This window comes from Vicugna pacos, chromosome 25, assembly GCF_048564905.1.
Source record: "Vicugna pacos chromosome 25, VicPac4, whole genome shotgun sequence".
Taxonomy (NCBI): domain Eukaryota; kingdom Metazoa; phylum Chordata; class Mammalia; order Artiodactyla; family Camelidae; genus Vicugna; species Vicugna pacos.
In genome coordinates this window covers 8228101-8246825 of record NC_133011.1, presented here as the reverse complement: position 1 = coordinate 8246825, position 18725 = coordinate 8228101, and the positions used below count along the sequence as shown (strand labels likewise).

Here is an 18725-nt window from a genome sequence, read left to right as displayed (position 1 = left end):
TCTTAAATTTGTTGAGGTTTCTTTTGTGTCCAAGTGCATGATCGATCCTGGAAAATGTTCCATGTGCACTTGAAAAGAATGTATATTCTATTTTTTGGGGGTGTAATGCTCTGAAAATATCCACCAAATCTAGTTTTTCTATTGTAGTATTTAATTTCTCTGTTGCCTTGTTTATTTTCTGTCTGGAAGATCTGTCTAGTGATGTTAATGCAGTATTAAAATCTCCAACTATGATTGTATTCCCATCAATATCCCCCTTTATCTCTGTTAGTAATTCTTGTATGTACTTAGGTGCTCCTATATTGGGTGCATATATATTAACGAGTGTAATATCTTCATCTTGTATCACTCCTTTAATCATTATAAAATGTCCCTCTTTATCTTTCTTTATGGCCTTTGTTTTAAAGTCTATTTTGTCTGAAATCAGTACTGCAACACCTGCTTTTTTGGCTTTTCCATTTGCATGGAATATCCTTTTCCATCCTTTCACTCTCAATCTATATGTGTCCTTCTCCCTAAAGTGGGTCTCTTGTATGCAGCATATTGAAGGTTCTTGCTTTATTATCCAGTCTGCCACCCTATGTCTTTTGACTGGAGCATTTAGTCCATTAACATTTACAGTAATTAATGATAGATGTGTGTTTATTGCCATTTTGAACTTATCTTTGCAGTTGAATTGGTATATACTCTTTGTTCCTTTCTTCTTCCTTCTGTGGTTTGGTAATTTTCCTTTGTATTATCATGGATTTTATTTAATTTTTGTGACTCCCTTGTAAATTTTTGACTTGTGGTTACCCTTTTTTGTAAATCTATTAACCTATACCCGTTTTTATTAAACTGATAATAACATGATCTCAAACCCATCCTACTGTTAAAAAAATTTTAAAAAGAAAGAAAAAAAAACTCATGAATTACAAATAAAGAAAACACGAAATTATAAAAGAAGACATACAAATCACTGAGAGTGGGAGAGGGAGGCAGGGAAATATAGAATTTTTTTTTCTTTCTTTTTAAAATTTTTTTTTTTACTTCATCTTTTTAAGCCTCAATTTCCTCATCCTTAAAATGAAGATGGTATTACCTACCTCATAGGAGTAAATGAGTTCCTGTGCGTAAAACTCTTAGAACAGGGCCTGCCATGTAGTAAGTGCCCGTAACGTTAGCTATTGCTGTTATAACTACTAGCACCACAACGCGGCTGGTTCATGAGAGGAAAGCTTGATTAGATATTTTTGCAAACGTTAGTAAGGTTAGTAATCCAGGTAACAGTTCCCACAGCTCTGGTTGGGTTTGTTTGCCCTTTAACTTGATGCTTTTTGAGCAGGGATCTATGTAATGTCACATTTGTCTCATACTATAGCTAAAAGTGACCACTTCTTGACTTTAATCTAGCGTCACAGGAAAAAGAAAGGATTTAGTCACCTATTCTACACCCATGCCCCCAACAGCAATATCCTGATTGTCATGAACTGAGATGTAATAACCCATTTCACGCTTAGGGACAGAATTTTCCCCAGCTGTACACAGTACTGTGGTAAGTCGCATGTACTTCCTTTGGGCCTGTGTTGCTGCGGCCTTGAGAAAATTTGACTTTTTCTATTAAAAGCTAAAAATGCTTTTTTTTTTCCTTACAGAGACTAAAACCAAACTGAAACAAGAGTAGTTAGTGGCATTTTTTAAAAGATTAACATATAAGCATGCTAAAAATTTAACTGTCAAAATGTACGAAAGAAAATCATTTATTTTTCCCTGCTTCAAGCAAATGAAAGTTTGTTTTTCATGATGGAACAAATGAAGATTTTTTGGACCATGTGGAAACAAGCTGAACTAATTTATTGCCAAATGCTGCTCTGTGGCTATGAAGCTTTTCACCACGAGCCTCTAAAAAATGACCTCACAAAAGCTATGTCTGAAAGGAATCGCCAAGTATTATTAACTCAATGACAAGCTCTGGACTGTGCTCTGATTCTTAGTGGATTAATAACTTCGTATTATTTTAATGATTATTTTTCCTCTGGAAAGCACCAAATTTCTCTCCCCTTCAATCAGCCAAAACTATAGTATTTTCCCCTCTTCTCCCTTAGTCATCAAAATACTGAGCCTAACAGTCTGTGAGATCCTAGTTGATTTAAGTCCAGATAGTGTCATCATAAAAATAAAGATTACAGTCAATTCATCAGCACTCCCCAGAGACCAGTAACTTGATTATTTCAAGTCACCTATAAATGGTTTCCCCAGATTGAATGTCAGGAGATAAACAGTGAGATAAAGACCATCGCCTTCCTTCCTTCTCCCGCACCAGAGGTCAGCTTGGTTTGAAGCCAGTGTCTAGAATACTAACCTAGCCAAACAAACTGTCATTTCTAGTTGAGAGGACAGATTGGCTATTTGGTTGTAAAGTTGCCTGAACAACGGGAGACTTCCTGATGTCGGTTCAGAACTATTTGGATTCTGTGTGACCGAGACTTCTCAATCCGGGGCTCTTTCAGGATTGAGCTGCCATAAACCTGAGGAATCTGGAGAGACCTACCACGAGGAAGGTACCCCAAATGGTCTGGTGCTAAGGAGTCCAGTTTATTCTGTGACGCCTGGTATCCCACAAAAGCGAGAGCTGGACCCCAACTGAGTAGGAGACATATTGCAGACACCAGGAGAACCAGACAGTAGTGTAGGCTGGAGTCAGGTTAGCTGAGTATTTAAAAATTCTTAAGGCTACCAGGAGTCAAGTCAAGCCAGATTACAGAAGCTAGACAGGAGGCAGTTAATACTAACTGGCATTGAGCTGGTGAGTGGGGACAACTAAAGGAGATTTCAGATTTTACTTAATAGGAAGGGTAGGCAAGGACACCAGATATCAGTTGAGGAAGAACAGTGCAGGTGGATTCTGGAATCCAAGGCTTGCACAGGTGAGGAACTGAGCAGGTTAGACATGCCAGTGAACAGAAGCATCAGAAGGAGCCTGATTCTAGGCTGTTTTCCCTTCAACCACTTCTATGCGTCAGCCTCAGTCCGCAAGTATCTATAAGGGACTTTCGCAACAGAACTTCAGTAGCCTCTTGAAACAGAGGCTGTGTTCTCACAGCTGGATCCAGTTAAGTGTCAGGCATTTATCAAAGTATAAAATATTCCTCAAAATATTACTTCAGGATGATAAAAATGGTCAAGTATGTTTAGAAAATATTGCAACCATAACCTCCCCTAAGAGATTCACAATAAACACTAACACATTGATGATCTCAAGGGTCTTCCAGGAAAAGAACTATTTCAGTTTGTTTAACTTACCCCTTCCCAGATAGATTTGACTTGAGACCTTTTTTGGTGGAGCATACATCCTATGAAACTAGTCCTAGGGAGCAGTTTGGAGATCCTCTTCTAAAGGAAGTTCAGGGCTAGTCAGGGACCCCAGGGACCACTGCCAGGAGAAATCAGTTCCTTTTGTCCCCAGTGGGGATGCTGCATCCAGCCTCAGGTTCTGCTCTGTACAGCTCCTGGGGAACCACTCACTGAGACTGCAATGTGACTGACAGCCTTGAGTTGTCCATTCATCATCCCTGGTCTGTCATGCATACGACAGGTGAGAGAGTGTAATCATTAAGAAAACAGACTACCTAGGTTCCAGTCCAAGCTCTTAACTAGAAAATTCCAGACAAGTTATTCCCTCTGTGACTCCATTTTCTCATAAGTCAAATGTGGGTAGAAATAGTTTAATAGTATACAATGTTATATATTTTATACTATGTAATATACATATAGTGTATGTTAGTATAGTAACAAGAGAGTATAGTTATTTTTTGCAGGTTTGTTGTAAGAGTTGTTATATATGTATAAAGCATTTAGGATTGCGCTTTTAAGTATTAGCTGTTACTTCTGTAGTTCTTATTTTCATCACATTTACTATGGTGGTGATCATAAGGTAACTCTCCTGTCAGCCCCAAGTGTCTATGAAATCTGTAGTTTTAAGAACATCACTTAAAAAGAATGATTACCTTTCCTTGGCACATGCCTTCCCAGTATACCTAGTCTCTCTACTATAAAGAGCAGGGATGAGCTTGTTTACCTGTTTACATATGACAAGTTTATAGGAAGAGATTTTATTAATACTTCTATATTGTATCAAGCTAAATCTGAAACGGTCCCAGATCAGGAACTAGTGGCAGTAGCTGACTTTGAAGAGGGGAACTAGGAGGTAGGACAGAGACTTAACTTTTCATGATCCCTCTTGTGTGGCTTTTGGATTTGTTACTGTATGCATGTGTTAACTCATTCAAAACTAAATGTAAAAACAAGAAATTTAATTGACACTAGATACAGTTAGATGAGATAAAGAAATAATATGCAGAAGAATTCATTATAAATAAGAAATTTGGATTTCATGAAAGTTGGAACTCAGACTTTTAAATTGTATTCAATGCATTTATTCTACTTTTACTATTAATTTTTCATTAAAGTATAGTCGGTTTACATTGTTGTGTTATTTTCTGGTGTACAGCATAGTGATTCAGTTATATATATATATATATATATATACATTCAGTTTTATATATATATATATTTATATATATATATCCCTTTTCATGTGCTTTTTCATTATAGGCTATTACAAGGTATTGAATGTAGTTCCCTGTGCTATACAGTAGGACCTTGTTGTTTATCTATTTTATATACAGTAGTTAGTATCTGCAAATCCTCAAATCCCAATTTATCTCTCCACTGCTCCCCTTTCCCCCACTGGTAACCATAAGTTTGAGAAAACTTTTTTTTTTAAGTCCCTTCCTCCCAGGAACATAATATTGAACTTATATTATCTTATAAGATCTTTTTTTCCCAAAGAAGGGACAAAACTGATCAATAATTTTCTCAAGTTCTTATATGTGGTTTTTACTCTTGTCCTTTCATTACAAGCTTAACAATGTGTATTGTTTTCATTTTAAAATTTCTCATTATTAGAAAATAGCTTTTAAAATTGTGTGTATAATTTCTGTCTTCACAAAGTATTACAGAACAAATTGTTACATTAGAGGAATCTTATTTTATAGCTTCTACAATACCATGAGTAGCTGTTGTCTAGCTTGTGTGAAAAATCAAATGCTGTTTATTCTCAGAAACTAGAGTTCAAAACTCAAAATCATTTGATTAAAAGCAACAGGAAATTGGTGTCTTCAAATTGTGAGATTTTATAGACAAACCAAACTGTTTCAGGTTGGAGTGAATGCTGGTTGTAAATTATATACACAACAATGCCAACCTCAGTGATGAATCAGGCCAAATTATGTTTTCCAGTGTGCTATTCAAAAAATGCTACATAAGTCAGTTTTTCTCAGGCTGCTAATTATTGATAAATAAGCAGTTCTCAGTGTGATTTGGAAAGGCAAGTCCCCTCCTTCCATGGTCACTCCTCCCACATACATTCCCTGCCTCCATTAGTATAAGTAATGCCAAAGTGATGACAGTAACACATTCCTACATAGGTTTATTATGTGATATTTTACCAAGCTATCCCTGAAATTCTAGATTTTAAATTGAGTCAAATAAATCTTACAGCAAAGTAAGCATTCACCTTCGTTATTTCTGCTAAAAGGACTCTAGTAAATGGCAATGATTAAGGTGTTCATTTACCAGAGTTTCAAAGGGTAAAATTATGGGTGGGTGTGTGTGTGTAAAGGCCCCAAAGGTGAAAAAGTGCAGAGCAGATCATCAGGTGATGCGCTTTCCCACTCTCCGGGCTCTGAGCCATCTAGATCTACCTGGATCTAGATTCATCATGCACTTACTGGTTCCCTTGGAAACACACAGCCAGGTTGGATGTGTTTCTCTGGAACAACAGAGAAAAATCAGAAGTTACATCCTACCCCATCCGTTCCCGGCCCCTGTCTGCCTTTAAAGGTAACGCCATTGGGTGAATGCACGATGCCGTCCAGGGAGGATTTGATGAGTCGTATTTTAATAGGCATGGACTTTTATAAATAATGCTCAGTCTATGGGTAATGTTTTTTCAGAAACAAAAAGGTTTAAATGTTCCTCTTTCAACTTGGTTTGTCTTTCAATTTTATTTAAAGGCATGACGTTGGCATTTGCAGGAACATATTTATTGGTGAACTTTGCTCCAAATATAACTCAGACTATCTCCGCAAGAACAGTGCAGTATTACTTTGTTGGCTGGCAGTTCCTCATCTACGTGGTAAGAATTCTAAAAATTTTACTGTCCTAGAAATGATGTTATATAGACCACTGGGACATGCAGATGTCAGAGAACTAATACAATCTTTTCTTCCCAGCATTAATATCTTACCAAAATGTAAATATATTTGACCAGTACCAAAGTATTTGAAACACTAAATCAGCAACAGAAGCACCCCCATTTCCCAAGTATCCTTTCCTTGGGGGTGACCTGTCACTAGAACAGTTTCCACAATTGAATGGAATTTTATCTGGCAAATTCCAGAGCAAAATGTTTTAGGACAACTCAAAGTAAAAACAAACAAAAAACCTCTCTTCCCAAGTCAAAGGAAAATGCCTGAAGACACATTTTACTCCTTTGATTTTATTCAAGATAAATATTCTCTTCAAAAAAAGCACTCACTGAGAATGCAGCAGACTTAGGAGAGGGAGGGCACTGAGACGTGTAAAAGAATGGAGTGGGCTGATGCAGGAATCGGAAGCCATTGATGGGGATATTTTGTTTGATGCAATGGCCGTATTCAGTGGTGATAATGAGGGACTGATTGAAATGGTTGGCATGTAACTTGTTATAGAAGTCAGTTTAGATTGGAGAGTAAGAATACTTTAGGAAGGGCAGGTAGTTACAGAGAAAACTGGGAGTCTAGACGAGCACTTAACCAAGAACTGAATTGGTTAAATAGTTATGAAGTCAGTAAAAAAAAAAAAAAAATCAAAGCACACCGAATTTGTATACTTTAAGTAAGTGTTAGAAGTGACCTTGAAAAGCCATCTGGTCCAGTCTCTGCCATTAAGACAGGTAAAGCAGTACGATCCTGCTTTATACACCTACTGTTTGAAAGTGTGGCACCGGCATTTGCAGGGACGTGTTTATTGGTGAACGTCTTTGCTCTAAGTGCAATGTAACCCAGGACATCCCGGCAGGAACTGTATGGTATTACACTGTCGTGCGGCAGCCCCTAGTCACGTGATAAGAACCCTCTCTGGCCGTCCCTGGCGTAGAATTCTGAGCGCTGGAACACACATGTTTATAGAGCTTTTCTCTTTATAGTCTCCCACTCTAGTCCCTTCTCTCATTCAACAAAGATACTCTGTTTAAAACAATTCCTCATAGTCCATCCTAGGCTCCTGGTGGGCACCTCCTTCTCATCTGACATTCACTCTTACTGTTCATGCTGCAGACTCTTCCAGGGTTTCCTAGGGTGATTGCCTTGCCCACCTCCACTGTCATCATCCTTTACAAACACTTCCAAATCCAGACCTGCTTCTCCTTCCCAGGTCTCTTCTGAGCTGCAAATCGATGTTCTCATCTGTCCGCTTATTGCTCATCCCTGCCTGGATGTCCCGTAGGTTCCTCAAATGTAACAACTCAAACACTGAACTCAGTATCTTCTCCCCTAAACTCCTTCCTCACTTAAAATGGACAGTTCCTCTGTCCCTGCCCTTCATCAAACTAGGATCAGGCTTCTAACTCAGACGGGCATTCTTCGGGTCTGTCATACTTTGTGCTGCCCCCCTTCCTCTTTTTATCTTCCTACTTGTCCACCGTACACAGTCCTCCAACTATTACAGCTTTCATCAATCACTTCTAAGCACTAGGACTCGTTGAATATTTCGTGATAGTCTAGACTTGAAGTCCTACCAACGCATTATTATTCTTTGCCTACAGGCAAAACAAATTCTTTATTCAGTATGAAAAGGGTCACATAGTCTGTGACCAGAAAATTAAAAGCTTGGGCTGAATCCTTTGGAGATTAAAGACACATCAAGATTTATTTCCTGGAATAAACAGCATTGTTTGATGATGATGTATCTTATATTAATACCAGAGAAAAAAATTTTAAAGAACAAAACTACTTTTTTAAACTTTAAATTTCCACCAAAAAAAAAGTATTCTGGAATTACTTGTATTTTCCCATTTTCCAAATTTAACTCTTAAATGTATTCATTCATTTATTCACTAATTCATTCAACTCGTTAGAAACTAGGATTTGAAAGAGAATTCCTGAAGCAGGAATTTTACAGTCCTGGGAGATACCCATATTCCTGTAAAATAATGAAAATATATTTAAAAGTAAATGTCACCGAAAATGTAAAGAATTCCAGATATTTATAAGATAGCATAAAATAAACATTTAGTAAAGTCACACTTGAGTAACACTGATGGCATTAGACTCTTGGGGAACAGATCTATATTACCTTAGTTTACCTTAGTTTGGAATTGACCCCTTTATATATCGTATCTCTGAAGACTCTAGAAATTATCAATTATATGTTAAGATCTTGAACTGAAGTTTGGTTTAAATCTGCTAAGCATCTAAGTAATATTTAATCCTTCGATGTAGCAGCCTCTGTGCTTTTTCTGCAAACCATGAGTGCAAAGCCTCATAATTGCAGTAATTAAGATGATTCTTTAAAGTATCATTCATCTGCCTGTTTCTGTATTACACCAAGTGTGAGTGCAGCACCTGACCTACCTTTCAGGACTGATCAAATAATTAATAGCATGAGTAAGTTTTACATATCTCAAAAGGGGACTGTAAGGTCACATTACAGACTAGCTAATAGCGTCTCCTTGTGTCCAGTGTTTGTCTGTACCAGGTCGATGCCCATTTTCCCTTGAAGGCTTACATGAAATGGAAGCTTGGAAACAAGGCCCAGGAGCCTCCCCTCTGAGCTGGGGCTCTTTCTGGCAGGAAGAGGATTTGAGAAGCCTGGTGTCTACTGGCCAGTAAAACAGCCTTTCCCAGCCTGTATTCACGGATGGGTAGTCCCACCTGGTGCTTGCCAAAAAAGCAAACAATTGGGTTTTCAAGGTCGTACTAGTTTGGAGAGATGCTATGAAACACGCACGGTCCCCTGAGAGATTCAGCACCTCTGCTGGCATGTTCGAAACGAGAAGTCCTTTAGGAAAGAGACAGGCATAACTCTGTTCATCCCACCCGCCCAGGCGTATCTGACCACGGGGCCCTTTTCCCGAGGGGCCTCTGGTTGAGGAGCACCTAGTAATGTCCCTGCAGAAGCCACAGGACGGCGCGTGGCCCTGAGCCCGGTTACTCTGTGTTCTTCGGCAGCCTTGACCAGGGCCGCCTTGCCCGCCCAGATTTCCCACAGACCATTGAGACGGAAACCTCTTCTGCGAACATAGAATCCTTCACAGACTAATCTGCACGGTGCTCGCTTTTTCTTCCCCCAGCAGACAAGTCAGATCAGCAGAAGCAGGGGTCCAGCCCGTGATTTGGTGTAATTCTCTACCCCAAAGCCGATTATTAAATCAGCCTTTCCGGCAAAAGCCACTTCAACACCCACCGCCAGATGTTAAATCCTGAAGGAAGGAAGCTGTGTAATATTTTTAAGGCCTCCAGGTCTACTGCATGCAGTTCATTTGCTTTGTTGTCTGAACGTAGGTAGCACTTGCAGGTCCGCGCCAGACGTGCCTCTGCAGTCGCGGTGGCCAGCACCCACCCAGCAGGCCGGGCCCTGTGCCTGCTCTCACTGCCATCTGTCTTTTACCCGCGGAGCAGCCCTAGACGGTGGCCGATGGGGAAACAGAGGTAGGGAGGTTCTGTCACTTGTCCAAGGTCACATAAATACTGAGTGGCAGAGCCAGAACTCAGAACCCAGTAGTCCACCTCCAGAGTGCACACACCAGCCCGATTCCCCACATAGCTCTCCATGTGGAATTAATCCAGGCTGACCTCGAAGGACCAGGTCTTTGCCCACACTTGACCTTAGAGAGAACCTTTGTGAGCTCGTTTCTTTTGGACAGGGAAGCCATATCAAAGGCTGTACTTTGAAGAAAGAACTTGGTGAGAGAAAATGAGGTGAATGTGGGGTCAGATTTTGGTACTGGAAGTGGGGCTTCCAGTGGTGAAGTTTTGTGTATCTCTGTTGTCACATCATCCCGTGAACTCTTTTTACCACTGAAAAAAAAAGGGGTGAGTGCCTTTACATCAAATCAGAGTAGAGAACGAATCCAGAAAACCCAGAATCAATTCAGAAAAACTCATCCTGAAGACTATTCCTCTGGAAAGACTGCAGGTACCAAAACCTGAATTAGTTTATCATTATTTCCATAACAAGTTGTCACAAGTAGTGGCTTAAAACAACACAAACTTATTTTCTGACAGTTTTGAAGGTCAGAAGTCCAACAATCGGTCTCACGGACTAAAATCAAGTTATTGGCAGGGCTGAATTCCTTGCTAGCACCCCTGGGGGAGTCTGTTTCCTTGTCTTTTCCAGCATCTAGAGGCGGCCAGCATTCCTTAACTCAGGTCTTTCTCACGTTACATTTCTCTCTGACCACAGCTGGGAAGCTTCTCTGCTTTTAAAGGACCCTTGTGACTACACCGGGCCCACCCAGATAATCTCCCCATCTCAGGTCCATAGCCTTAATCACGTCTGCAAAGCCTCTTTGCCATTAAAGTAACATAAGTTCCAGAGGTAGGATGTGGGCATCTTGAGCAGCCGAGGGGAGTGGGAAGGGCATTTTTATGCCTACCAGAGCTGTGCAACTTAACCCCTCTGAATCTTGGTTTCCTCATCTGTAAAGTGAAGATAATGATGGCGCCTGCCTCCTAAGATTGCTGTGAGGATGCAGTGAATGAGTTCAAGTAAATCATGTGGTGAGCGTGCGGTCCGTGCCCTTATTATTTCTGGCCTCTGAGACAGCACGCAGCAAAGCAGCCTCTTCCTGGGTGGCAGCAACCTGCAGAAATCACAGCTGCTTTAGTGCTGGTGTTTTCAGAGGAGGGGGTGGAATTAACATTAATCCATGCTGCTTGAATGTTTTGTTCCTAGGCGCTCCATGATCTCTGGCCACAGGACAGAACCCAAGGCCACTACAGTCATTATGTGAATAATAGGAACTCATGTTTTATTTATCTGAAGCCACAGAGATGGAATTTGCAAAAAAAAAAAATTCATACGTGATTTTTAGAGCAGATAACTACCCTCACCCCCCCCCACAAATTAATAATCGGCACGCTGACAGATTTAGCTAACGTGCTCGGAGCATCAGTGCAGGGAGAGCTTTCTTCTCTCCAGCCACAAATTCAGTGGTCCCAGGTGCTGCTGTGAGCTGTTTGTAACTGCATCTCGTGAGAAATGGTAACCCATGGTTGAGGGGAGACCAAGCCCAGAGAGAGAGCTCTGTTTTGATGGCAGCTTTTGGGAAGGCAGAGAGATAGGAGTTTAATAGCTTTTGTAGCACAGCTTGATTAAACGAAAGGTCTAGCAAATAAGTCCTATGAGGAGAAGTTAAAACAATTGGTTTAATTTACCAGGAAAAGAAAAGGCTAAGGGATGAGTTAATCTTCCATATTAGATGAAAAGGTTTTTAAATGAGAAGGATATGGTCCTGTTGTTTTCTGTGCCCACGGAGGACTACAGGGAAAAACAAGCCAACAAGCAAAACCTTGAGTTGGAACAGTAGAGACTTCTGTTTCTTTAGAGAGGATTCCATAAGTAAAATGCAGTCTTGAAAGTAGTGAAGTCCCTAACTCTGGTGAGTTTTAAGAAAAAATTTAGCGTTCATACTTTTATTTATCCAACATAAACATTCATACTGTATGATTTCAGTCCAGAGGTACTGTCTCTTTGAGGAAAAAAAAAAAACCCTTTGATTTAAGTTATCTTAGGGCTTCAAAAAAGAAAAACACTAAAAAATAAAACTGAGAACTCAAAATTACACTAGAGTTTCTTAAGGGGAGGAAAATTTTAGACATTCAAATACTTATTGAACACTCTGTTTATTAGACATTGGGTCTGTGTTGTTGGCAAGTTGTTCGTACTAAATTTGAGGTGTAATTTATTCATTAATTCCACAAATATTATACATTATTGAGTGACCAACTGTGTGCCGGGCCCTGGACGCAGATCAGTTCCCTGTTCTCACAGTGTGCTAGTGTGGAGACAGACAAGAGCCCATAAATGCGTGAACAGGAAACACGCCAGATGATAATAAAACGCTCCACAGGAGCCACCTGAGTTCAGGGCTGTGATAGGACGACTGGGTGGCTCTGTTAGATCAGAGTGATTCGAGAAGACCTCTCAGAGGAGGGGACGTTTAACCTGAATGCTGAGTGACTAGGAGGAGCCATTGTACAAACAGTAGCTCAGGGAAAGAGCCTTCCGGGCAGGGCAAACCATTAGTGCAAAGACCTAAAGGCAGGAGCGATCTGAGGCCTGCAAAGCACTGGTGGGAGAAAAAGGGCCATTTGTGGCTGGTGCAGGTTGGACCATCCAGGAGCCAACTGTACAACATGATGCGATCCTGGCAGTCTGCTGGGGCTTTGTAATGCAGGAGGGAGTTTGGATCTTATGCTTAATGTGATAGGAAACCATCGGAGGTTTAAGCAAAGGAATGACTAGAGCTAATTTATATGTTTACTACATGTACCGTCCTGAATGAGTCTCATGAACATAAAGCATAGTGAAAAAAAGCAAGTATGATTCCACTTGTATGAAGTCCAAACATGCAAAAATAAGCAGTGTCACATGGGGATACATAGAAATGCAATAAACCATAGAGAAAATGAATGGTAAGTGCAAAACGCAGTGCAGTGGTGCCCAGAGAGGTCGCAGGAGGAGGGGTGTGCAATTGGGGAGGGGAGACCTTGCAGGGACCGAGAGGTTCTGTTTCTCATGTTGGGCAGAGGGCCCATGAGCACCTGTCATATTACCGTAAATACCTTACATGTATCTCCTGTACATCCTCTACGAATGAAATATTTCATTATCCAGATTGTGTTTTTAAATGATTCTTCTTGCTGTGGAATGGCTGGGCTGTAAGATGGCAAGAGTCAAATCAGGGAAGAAGTAGCAGCTCCTGCAGCGGACAGAGAGGGTGGCAGGGAGTGAGGGAGAGGGAGCAGTTTTCACCCTGTGCAACAGGGCATGTGCTAACGCCATCTACCGAGTGGAGGCCCAGGAGGAACAGGTAAGAAAGGTGGGCAATCGGGGTAAGTGTCACCTGTAATCGTGTGATATGCCATTAAACACGCATGTGGAAGTGTCTGGTGGGCAGCTGGGTAAATGAGACTGGAGCTGCAGGGAGGTCAGAACTGGAGATCTTGATTTGGGCGTCATTGCCAAATAGGCCCTGGGTCTGGATGGCTGAAGCTTATCCTGTTCTCATGTACTTGAAATTGTCCTTAGGAACTCCAGTCACCCTCAAATCTCGTAGGAGAATTGTTGCAAAATCAAAAAGAGAAGTGTGACACTCTGAAAACTTTGCATAGAATAATGTATACTTTATTCGTCATCTTTTTCATTTCTAGATTTTAGAAATATTAATTTTCTGCATCCTCCTGTATTTCCATAAAAGAAAAGGAATGAAGCACATTGTGATTCTGCTAACCCTGGTGGCACTTCTAGGTAAGGATATGTTGTTTTCTCTTAAAAAAATTTTTTTTAATTGAAGTATAGTTGATTTATAATGTTGTTAGTTTCTGGTATACAGCCTAGTGATTCAATTATACATATATATATTCTTTTTCATTATAGGCTATTACAAGATTTGAGTGTAGTTCCCTGTGCTGTACAGTTGGACCTTGTTGTTTATCTGTTTTATATATAGTAGTTTGTATCTGCTAATCACAAACTCCCAATTTATCCCTCCCCCTTTTTTCTCTTTGGTAACCATGAGTTTGTTTTTTATGTCTGTGAGTCTCTGTTTTGTAAATAAGTTCATTTGTATCAATTTTTTTAAAGATTCCACATATAAGTGATATCATATGGTATTCTTCTTTCCCTCTCTGACTTACTTCACTTAGTATAATAATCTCTAGGTCCATCCATGTTGGTGCAAATGGCATTCATTCTTTTTTATGGCTGAGTAGTATTCCTGTGTGTGTGTGTGTGTGTGTGTATCACATCTTTTTTTATCCAATCATCTGTCAATAGACATTTAAGTTGCTTCCATGTATTGGCTGTTGTAAATAGTGCTTCTATGAACATTGGGGGTGCATGTATCTTCAAATTAGAGTTTTCTCCAGGTACATGCCAGGAATGGAATTGCTGGATCATATAAGTCTATTTTTAACTGTCTAAGGAATATCCATACTGTTTTCCTTAGTGGCCTCACCAATTTACATTCCCAACAACAGCATAGGGGAGCTCCCTTTTCTCCACTTCCTCTCTAGCTTTTATCATTTGTAGATTTTTGAATGATGTCTGTTCTGACAGATGTGAGGTGATATCTCATTGCAGTTTTGATTTGTATTTCTCTGAAAATTAGCAATATTGAGCATCTTTTCATGTGCTTATTGGCTGTGTGTCTTCTGTGGAGGAATGTCTGTTTGTGTCTTTTGCCAATTTTTTGATTGGGTTGCTTGGTTTTTTTTTTTTTATATTGAGTTATATGAGCTATTGGTATATTCTGGAAATTAACCCCTTGTCAGTCGCATCAGTTGCAAATATTTTCTCCTAGTCCATAGGTTGTCTTTTCATTTTGTTTCCTTTTCTGTGCAAAAGCTTATAAGTTTGATTAGGTGTCATTTGTTTATTTTTGCTGTTATTTCTGTTGCCTTGGGAAACTGACCTAGGAGAACATTGCTATCATTTATGTTAGAGAATGTTTTGCTTACATTTTCTTCTAGGGGCTTTAGAGTGCCATGTCTTATGTTGGTCTTTAAGCCATTTTGAGTTCATTTTTGTGTATGGTGTGAGGGAGTGTCCTCATTTCATTGATTTATATGCAGCTGTGCAGCTTTCCCAGAGAAAGAGATTGTCATTTCTCATCATATAGTCTTGTCTCCTTTGTCAAAGATAAGTTGACCATAGGTGTGTGGGTTTATTTCTGGCTGTCTATTCTGTTCCATTGATTCGTATGTCTGGTTTTTTGCAAATATCATACTGTTTGATTATGTAGCTCTGTAGTATTGTCTGAAGTCTGGGAAGGTTATGCCTCCAGTTTCTCTCTTTTTCCTCAGTATTGCTTTGGCAATTCTGGGTCTTTTGTGACTCCACATAAATTTTAGGATTATTTATTCTAGTTCTGTGAAAAATGTCCTAGGGAATTTGATAGGGTAAACTGTTTCTAATTCTCTAATCTAGCAATGCTAAATCATAGAAGAGTTTGAAGGAAAATATTTGAGCATCCTATTTTTTCTCATTGTTTCTACTTTTCAATTCTGATCTCTAGAAAGAAACTGAGTCTCAGTGAAGCAAACTACATTTTGTATGTCCATTGCTACAACTGATATTTAAAATTACCAAGAAATAAAAATTCTTAAATATCTATTTTTATTGGCTCTCTGGCAATTTGGAGATTTTTTTTACTTAGTAAATAAATGAAAAATATAAAAGAGGAACAAATGAATGAACCTGGCCAACTGAAACTTTTGTATCACAAATTGGTTACCAAGGCCTATCCTGTTTACATTTAAAAAAAGAACTTAAAATGTGTATAATATGAAACATAAATGTAAGCAGTATGATTTTCTTAAATACATTTCTTCTGTTCATTGTTTACATACCCATTTCCTTTTTTTCTGGAGGCACCCGTAAGATTTGAAAACTACTCAGATAAGCCCACAATACATTTGAAATCTGTTCTCCCTCCCCACTCCTCCTCCTCCACTGCTCCCCACCCACTCTGGTCTCACACACACACACACACAGTCATATCTATCAACACTAGGAGATCTCACTAATCATTTGGAAAATTCCCTTTTTAAAAATCTGTTTATAATTCTCCCTTTGCCCCTTCTTTGCCCAAGAGATGACCCGTCCATCAGGTGTTGTTCGCTCTGGCTTAATGGATAGGACTTAGACTGTTGGGGCAGCTGCAGCCCCTGTGTTCATGAGGTGCTGGAGCTTTCGTTTCTTCATTTCATCAGCTAGTTCTCTCCTTCAAATTGGAAGATTTGCATCAGGGATAGTTATTTACAGAAACAAATGTACTCTAGAACCTATTCACGTATGCTGTTGATCAAAAGAACAGGAAAGGAACTTTATATTTGTTATCTTCCAAACTGCCAGTGAAGGAGAAAAACTAAGGGAAAGCATATACATGATATAGAAAAATATCGAAAATAAAGGAAATTTCAAATAAGGTAATAGAATTAAGACCATACATACCAGCTATGATCACTAAATGTAAATCGGGTAAATTTACCAAGTAAAACAGGAAGATTCCCAGACTGGACCTCAGAAATATTCCCTTGTTGATTTTGAAAACGATTCTGAAATTGGATTCAGCCAGTTTGCCCTGGTTCAGCTCTATAAGGGTTTTTGAAATAGTAACCTTTCCAACTGACCCTTGGTTGTGAAATATTTTGACTTCAATACATAAATTTTATCTAAAACACGGTAACTCCAACTGAAAGTTAAAGAAGGTCACGGTATTACCATCTAAATTAAAATCAAGGCAGAAGCATTAAATGCAACAGAGGATCCTGGAAGGCGCCCCTCTTGGCATTTAGTTGCTAAATAGGGTAGGACTGGGGCTTGGAAGGAGCAGGAAGCTGGGGAAGGGGGCCTTCAGTAGACTGGGCTGCAGCGATTTCAGAAATTACATTAACAGAAATATAAGAGGAACAGGAGACTTCTCTAAGCTCTTGGAAATAAGTAGACAGAAAAATAGGTAAAATTTGAGAAACTGATTGCTTAATTTTGATCCGGCAGCTCTATGTTGAACGCCAAATCCAGAAAACAGAATACACCTTCTTTCAAGTGCCTGTGTAACATTTACAAAAGCTGATCTTATAGTTGGCCACAAAGAAATTTTTGATAAATTCCAGGAAGTTGAAATAGTACAGACCACATTCTCAGATCACAGTGAAATAAAAACAGAAAATAATAACAAAATAGAAACCAGTGAAACCATAGCACCTGCGAATGTCAGACGCTTAACTGCAGCTGGGCCGAAGTAGAAACCAAGATTTCACTACAGCATTATATTTCTTAAATTATTATGAAAACACTTAATATTAAATGTATAGTTTTTGACTACTGCTATATTCAGAAGGAAATTCATTGCTTTAAATTTAAGTAAGTCAGTTAAACACTCAAGAAGTTAGGGGGGAAAAAAGACACTGAAATAAAGCTGAGGCAGGCAGAAAGGAACAATTAGTAAAGGGAAAAATTAATGAACTAGAAAACAGAAAAGCAATAGGTTGATTTATCAACCCAAGCATCAGTTCTTAAAAGACAATAAAATAGATCCTCATGAGACAAAATATATGGAGTACTGAAAATTAGAAATAATACACAGATAATGAAAATAAATGTTAAAACTTGAATGAATCACTTATTCTTTTAAGGAAAATAACTGGAGAAAATAGAGGAGTTGTTAAAAGGCTACATCCTAAAAAGAACCAGGCCTAGAGTTTCATAGATGATGCCTTAAATTCTGTGAGGACCAGATTTATTCCGGTGTTGTTCAGAGTACCTGAGGACATAAGAAGAAAGCTTTTGCTCTTTTTTTTTTTTTTTACATAATCTGTATAAATACTCCTCTCAAATAGCACAAGAATACTATGAACTAATTTCACTAATGAATATTGAAGTAAAAATCCCAAATAAAAATTAACAAATGGAATGCAAGACACATCACACTTCATGACCAAGTGGTCTTAATGAAACCAGTTCTTTTTCACATTTATAATCACTTCTACTTAATGTGTTCTATTTATATATTTATAAATTGTTTTGAGCGCATCTTCCTTGACAGATTAGTTCCATGAGAACAAAGACCATGTCTGTTCTAGTTACACTATGTATACTTTACTAGAACTGAGCATAGTGAGATAAAGATTCAAATTCATTACCAACGAACTAATTGTGGAAATGAAAGGCTGACCCTTTAGGAAATCCATTAATATAATTCATCATGTTAATGACTCAAAAAGGAAATGTGTCATTATCTCAATAGATGCTGAAAAAGCATATTAAAGGTTTAATGTGCACTCCTAATAAGGAATTTGAAATACAAGAGGCATAGAGATACCTGTGTTTTAAAAACATTTTTTTTAAACTTTTATTGAGAAATGACAAGCGTAATTGTATATATTTAAAGGCTACAACGTGATGATTTGATACACATATTGTTATCATTGTAGAATGATTACAAGCTTAAGATAATTAACATATCCATTACCTGATAACTAATAGTTAACCCTTTTGTGTGTGTGTGTGTGTGTGTGTGTGTGTGTGTGTGTGTATGTGGTGAGATCGCTTAAGCTCTATTCTCAGGAATTTAAGTATTTTTTTTAACTCTACCATTTTTATTAGCTATATCCACCATGCTGTACATTAGATTCTCAGAACTTACTCCTCCTATAACTGAAAATTTGTACCCTTTGATCTACATCACCCTCTATTTCCCCTTCCCCTAGCCTTTGGCAACCACCATTCTACTGTTTCCATGAAATCGGAAAATCATTTTTCTCTTAAACCAAAAGCTGAAGCACATCTGATGGTGAAAATACCAGAAGTGTTCTCATTACAGTAAGTGAGGAAAAAAAAGATCTTTATACTCACCCATGCTGCTTGTGTCATTAATGACTTTTACAAGAAAAAATGGTTATGAAAATCATGTACCA

General features: G+C 38.8%; 1 protein-coding gene across 3 annotated transcripts in view; it reads left to right on the top strand.

Moving 5' to 3' along the window:
* NIPAL2 (NIPA like domain containing 2) overlaps positions 1 to 18725 on the top strand; it is a 76709-nt gene that overhangs the window by 43764 nt on the left and 14220 nt on the right. For 2 of the 3 annotated variants that reach the window (XM_072949506.1, XM_072949504.1), the window contains 2 exons: positions 6057 to 6178; positions 13458 to 13554. In XM_072949506.1, the coding sequence (XP_072805607.1) occupies positions 6057 to 6178; positions 13458 to 13554 (219 nt within the window). Of the gene's footprint in view, positions 1 to 6056; positions 6179 to 13457; positions 13555 to 18518; positions 18631 to 18725 lie in introns of all 3 variants that reach the window. The other variant, XM_072949505.1, reaches the window with a different exon arrangement.